The 5,490-nt window shown below is 52.3% G+C and overlaps 1 protein-coding gene across 1 annotated transcript; it reads right to left on the bottom strand.

Annotated features, from left to right (window-relative positions):
* Positions 1-863: 863 nt before the first annotated feature.
* On the bottom strand, positions 864-5,094 carry cyp2u1 (cytochrome P450, family 2, subfamily U, polypeptide 1). The gene is made up of 5 exons (XM_023827703.2): positions 4,519-5,094; positions 3,781-4,431; positions 2,953-3,114; positions 2,219-2,386; positions 864-1,655 (listed from the first exon to the last, which is right to left on the bottom strand). The coding sequence occupies exons 1-5, from the start codon at positions 4,949-4,951 to the stop codon at positions 1,462-1,464; spliced, it is 1,608 nt and encodes a 535-aa protein (XP_023683471.1). The 5' UTR covers positions 4,952-5,094; the 3' UTR covers positions 864-1,461.
* Between the last annotated feature and the right edge of the window lie 396 nt (positions 5,095-5,490).

The raw sequence follows: 5,490 nt of genomic DNA, 5'->3' as shown, positions 1-5,490 counted from the left end.
TCGCTGTAAAATCACTGAGTGCATGAGCTACATGCAGTGGCTGGGGGCGGCTGTCCCACATCTCACAGCCAGCAGGGGGCAGCAGAACATGTCAGATGAAGTATTAGTCACTGCCTGATCTCTACTCGGGGTGACAAAGCCAGCTTTGCTGTACAGGAGGATTGAAGAGTGATGGGGTTAATCAGCAAAGGGCCAGAAAACAGGAAGCAAGCGATGAGGACGGGCAGGTGTGTGTGCATCTTCCGGGGACACAGGAGGACTGCCACCATGAAGGGCTGGGACACCTGATGCCGCATGGCTCAGCACCTGAAGGTTGCTGGCTCCCAACCCAGCAGGAGGCGCCATTACAGTTAGGCACCTGAAGGTTGCTGGCTCCCAGCCCCGTGGAGAGTGCCATTACAGTTATGCACCTGAAGGTTGCTGGCTCCCGGCCCAGTGGGGAGTGCCATTACTGTTAGGCACTCTTCTTTGAGACACACACCTATACACAGATAAGGTTAGGCTCCAAGCACAGGACCAGCTGTCCATGCACATTTTTGGGGCGGGTGTGTTAAAGGCTTGCTCAATGGTCCGAAGAAAATGCGATTATTCTGCAGAGGCTAGGGCTTGAACCAGTGACCATTCGGTCCCAGGTGCAGAGGCCTGAGCCACACGCCTCCTGATGGATTGGGTTACGCTCATTGCACCATGTTTCCATTTCGCAGAAGGGAAGGTTTCACTTTAAAATGTTGATTCTTTGAATAAGAAGTAGTGAAAGTAATGAAATTTCCTGGAAAACGAAAAGTGCCCAGATAATGATTGGTGATGTTATACTTTACTGCCACCTAGTGTGAGAACAAGGAAATGACACAGCAGTCAGCACAGAGGATGAGCCAATGAGTTATTTAATGCAGATTCATAGAGGAATGATGTGAAATGTTATGACAGCAGCGGTGTGGAACGCTTCATTCACACATGACGGTATCATAAATACCTGTCTCTTAATAAAGCATATATTACATTTGATAATATATATATAGATATGTATATAAAAAGTGCATATCACCAAATAAAAAATATATATATAGAAAATATATATATTTTGTTGCAAATGTGCCTACTTCCATTGACTTTAAAAATTCAAAATTTCACTCCAAATTTGTTCAAAAATCAGCCCTGAAAGTTTCAGAATCAAAAACATTTTCGCATTTACCTGAGGCCGGAGCATTAAGGAAAGTGCCCACTTTGTACTTACGTTTTTAGAAATGCTCCTATAATCATTTTTCAGCGTTCACTCCCGTAGCAGAGCCTGATTTTAAAACATCAAAGCACACTAAAGCACAGCCAGCTGTGGCCTGTATTGGGTAAGTAAGCAGTCAGCGTCCAATCATGTTACAGAAAAGCCTGAGGAAAGAAAGGTCCTCCGAGGCGCTTCACTCCTGTATTGGTTCATGATGCGATTCGCAGGAATGGGCCGGAAACTCAGGCCGGGGGGCCGTGGCGAGGCGTGACGCGCAGTGAGTACGGGAAGGGGGCCAGAGTGAGGCCGAAGCGGCCATCCATCGCTGGGAGCGCCGCCCCTTCGGGAAGCCGGAACGTGAAGGCCTGCATCAAGCCGGTGAACATGAGGAAGAGCTCCATCTTGGCCAGCTGCTCGCCCATGCAGACGCGGCGGCCTGCAGGGAGGAGAGAGGCAAATGGCAGGCGCTGAGTGTGTCGCCTCATCACACACACGCACACACACACACACACGCACACACACACACACAGAGCTGAGCCACCAGGTTACTCAGCCCAGCAAACACAGATTCATTAGTGCGATTAGCGAATTAGCAGCCAGCCCGTTGGGGAAACACACAGAGATGAGCCTGTCCTCATCCACGGCCACAAACTGCCATCGAAACTGGCGGGATGCCAAAAAAATACACAAAAGATGTATGGATGCATGATCAAAGATGGAAGATTGCAGGTGCATTGATGAGTGTACATTAATATGTCGACAGTAATGTGCAATCAGCAGTAGTGAGTAAAGAGTTACTGGGCATTACGGCACATTTCAGGCCTGTCACTGGCAGGGAGAGACTCTTCCCAGCACATGCAGTTACGGCTGGACGAGGGGCTCACGTGTGAAATTAAAACATGATACAGCCCTTGTGTCTGATAACGGAGGGATCAGGGTTTGAGACACTTTTCCATAAAGTAAGAGTGTTAAGAGTAAGAAAGGGTTAGTCTCAGTCACCGATGCCAAACGGGAGGAAGTGCTCTCTCCTCTGGACCTCTCCATTGCTGTCCAGGAATCTGCTGGGATTGAAGACATCTGGCTTTTCCCACACGGCCGGATCTCGATGGACAGACCACAGGTTTGGGAAAATCACTGTCCCCCTGGGGATTGTGTATCCACGAAACTCTGGAAGTGAATCCGTGAAAAGAGCAGAAGTGAACTTTGTTAAGTCATTAGTTAAGTAAGGTGCAGCCGCAGGTACATCAATGACATTCAGAGAGCGAGCGTTTGAGAAACTGACGCTTAAGATGGCGCCCCAGAGCAGTATGCACGCTTAATATGGCGCCCCAGAGCAGTATGCACGCTTAATATGGCGCCCCAGAGCAGTATGCACGCTTAAGATGGCGCCCCAGAGCAGTATGCACGCTTAAGATGGCGCCCCAGAGCAGTATGCACGCTTAAGATGGCGCCCCAGAGCAGTATGCATGCTTAAGATGGCACCCCAGAGCAGTATGCATGCTTAAGATGGCGCCCCAGAGCAGTATGCACGCTTAAGATGGCGCCCCAGAGCAGTATGCATGCTTAAGATGGCACCCCAGAGCAGTATGCATGCTTAAGATGGCGCCCCAGAGCAGTATGCACGCTTAAGATGGCGCCCCAGAGCAGTATGCATGCTTAAGATGGCGCCCCAGAGCAGTATGCACGCTTAAGATGGCGCCCCAGAGCAGTATGCACGACCGCTGACCCTTCACCTGTGGTCTGTGAAGCCATATGTGGGATGGCCAAAGGGACGACAGCGGTCATCCTCTGTACTTCCATGATGCTGGCTTCTGTGTATGGGAGGCGGGCCTTGTCGGTCAGGGAGGGTGCCCTACCCACCGGCACCACTGAGTCAATCTCCTGGTGGACCTTCTCTGAGGAAACACAGAAAGAAAACACAGAATTGCACCATGTTCAGCCAGTCTCAGTCCCGCAGAGATACCCTGCACATCTGGGTACTGGCTCAGCACCTCCTGCATAGACCTCAGACCCATGGAGATACCCCGCACATCTGGGTACTTTCTCAGCACCTCCTGCACGAACCTCAGATACACAGAGATACCCTGCATATCCAGGTACAGGCTCAGCACCTCCTGTACAGACCTCAGACTCATGGAGATACCCTGCACATCTGGGTACTGGCTCAGTACCTTCTGCACGGACCTCAGACACACAGAGATACCCTGCACATCTGGGTACAGGCTCAGCACCTGCTGCACGGACCACAGGCACACAGAGATACCCTGCACATCTAGATACAGGCTCAGCACCTCCTGCATGGACCTCAGACCCATGGAGATACCCCACACATCTGGGTACAGGCTCAGTACCTCCTGCATGGCCCACAGACACACAGAGATACCCTGCACATCTGGGTTCAGACTTGGCACTTCCTGCACGGACCTCAGACATACTGAGATACCCTACACATCTAGGTACAGGCTCAGCACCTCCTGCACGGACCACAGGCACACAGAGATACCCTGCACATCTAGGTACAGGCTCAGCACCTACTGCACGGACCTCAAACACAGAGATACCTTGCACATCTGGGTACAGGCTCATGTAGAGCAGGATCCAGAGGATGGTGTTGGTAGTGGTGTCTGTGCCAGCGATGAAGAGGTCCCCAATGATGTAGAAGAGATAATCCTCGGAGAAGCTACTGTCTGTGGGCCCTCTCTCCTGCTGCTGGGCCATCTCTATCAGATACATGTCAATTAGGTCCCGGGGGGCACTGGGGTCCAGGCTGCTCCTGTGCTCGGCGATCATAGCCTTCAGGAAGCGGGTGATACGTGACTCCACCGTCCTCACCTCTTTGAACACGCCAAAGGGCAGGTAATACAGCCAGGGGAACACGTTGATCAATATGGCTGCACTGTTCATCACTATCTCCAGACCCCGGGACATGAGGTCCAGCATGGCTCGGAACTCATCATCAAGGGGCTGGAAACGGCGGCCGAAGCTGAGGGAGCAGATCACGTTGGATACGGCGCCATTGATGAGATGGGCAGGGTCAATGGCGCCCCACCCCACCTCTACACTTAGCTGCAGTAGCTCCCGCTTCACCAACAGCACCTCCTCTTGGATGCATGGCTCCAGGCTCAGCTTGCCCAGCCCAAAGCTACGCAGGGCAGCATGGCAGAACCTCCGCTGCTGCCTCCACACCTGCCCGTAGGGGGCGAACACGATGCCTGGAATGGAAGGGACAGAGAGAGGGCAATGAACGCGCGACCACGTCATGAGCGCGCGCTGTGAACACGCACCCGCAGGGCACTCACCTCTCCGCTTTGTCAGCATGGAGATGACAGGCACATCTGGCCGGTCGGAAAACACCTCGGCGTGGTTAGTGAGGGCGTCCCGGACGGCGTCATATCCCGTTAATATGACCACCAACTGGCTGCCGATAAACACGCTATACACGGCGCCGTAAACCTCGGCCAACTCCGTCAGCAGCACCTGCGGAGACTGCATGCGTCTCTTTGACCCGTCATCTCCATACTTATACCTTCTTATCCACTTTAAGATAAATTTGGGCACCAAGAAATAGCCACAGTTGCCAATGATGGGCAGGGGTGCAGGGCCGGGCGGGATGTTGCAAAGTTCTCGGATCCTCTTCCGTCTCTGCATTACATAAAAGACGCCAAAGAAAGTAAGCGAGACCACAAGCGCCGTGCTGACGCCGGACTGCTCCCACCACGGATCCCCCTGCATGGCGAACAGATATCCGGGCGAAATGCACAGTTATCGCCAGGTTCTGAAGCCGATCGTTCAGCCCCCCGCCTCATAAACATCCACGGGGGCGAAGCCTGCACGCGGAAAGGAATTGGTCACAAAGTAGCCACTGCGAGACGGACAGCAGTGCCTGATTGGCTGGTACGGACCCGACGAGAAGGGGCGGGGCGAATTGTAACGTATAAGCCAATTGGAGCTCACAAAACACTGGTGACGGAAGTGCAGCACGCGACCAAAACAAAGTCAGGTGACAACGCGGGTAAACACGGAATGTATTTGCCTGGTGCACTGAAATCCAAACCGTGTTCAAATAAGATTTAAAATAGAATTAGTATCTAGTCATCGGACATTACTGCTTAGTTATCTACAGCGCCCGAAAAAGTTGGGCAGCCAGTCAGCCTTGGGAGTTTCCGGTTCCTCTCTGTTGTCTTATGGCTTTTTTTTATCTGTATAAATGATATAGTGATGGATTTCAACACACCCCTGTCGAGTGCCTTCGGGTGACCCTGACCGGAAAG

This window comes from Paramormyrops kingsleyae, chromosome 12 (assembly GCF_048594095.1).
Source record: "Paramormyrops kingsleyae isolate MSU_618 chromosome 12, PKINGS_0.4, whole genome shotgun sequence".
NCBI classification, from domain to species: Eukaryota; Metazoa; Chordata; class Actinopteri; order Osteoglossiformes; family Mormyridae; genus Paramormyrops; species Paramormyrops kingsleyae.
The sequence above is the reverse complement of the archived record's forward strand: the minus strand, read 5'-3'. Positions and strand labels throughout refer to the sequence as shown.

What these genes read in the sequence shown, in the direction of transcription:
- cyp2u1 (XM_023827703.2), bottom strand. Translation starts at nt 4,951, where the DNA reads ATGCAGGGGGATCCGTGGTGGGAGCAGTCCGGCGTCAGCACGGCGCTT. An exon ending in CATGCTGACAAAGCGGAGAG is followed by an intron (nt 4,432 to 4,518) that starts GTGAGTGCCCTG and finishes CTTCCATTCCAG; the next exon opens with GCATCGTGTTCGCCCCCTAC. An exon ending in TATGGCTTCACAGACCACAG is followed by an intron (nt 2,387 to 2,952) that starts GTGAAGGGTCAG and finishes ATTCACTTCCAG; the next exon opens with AGTTTCGTGGATACACAATC.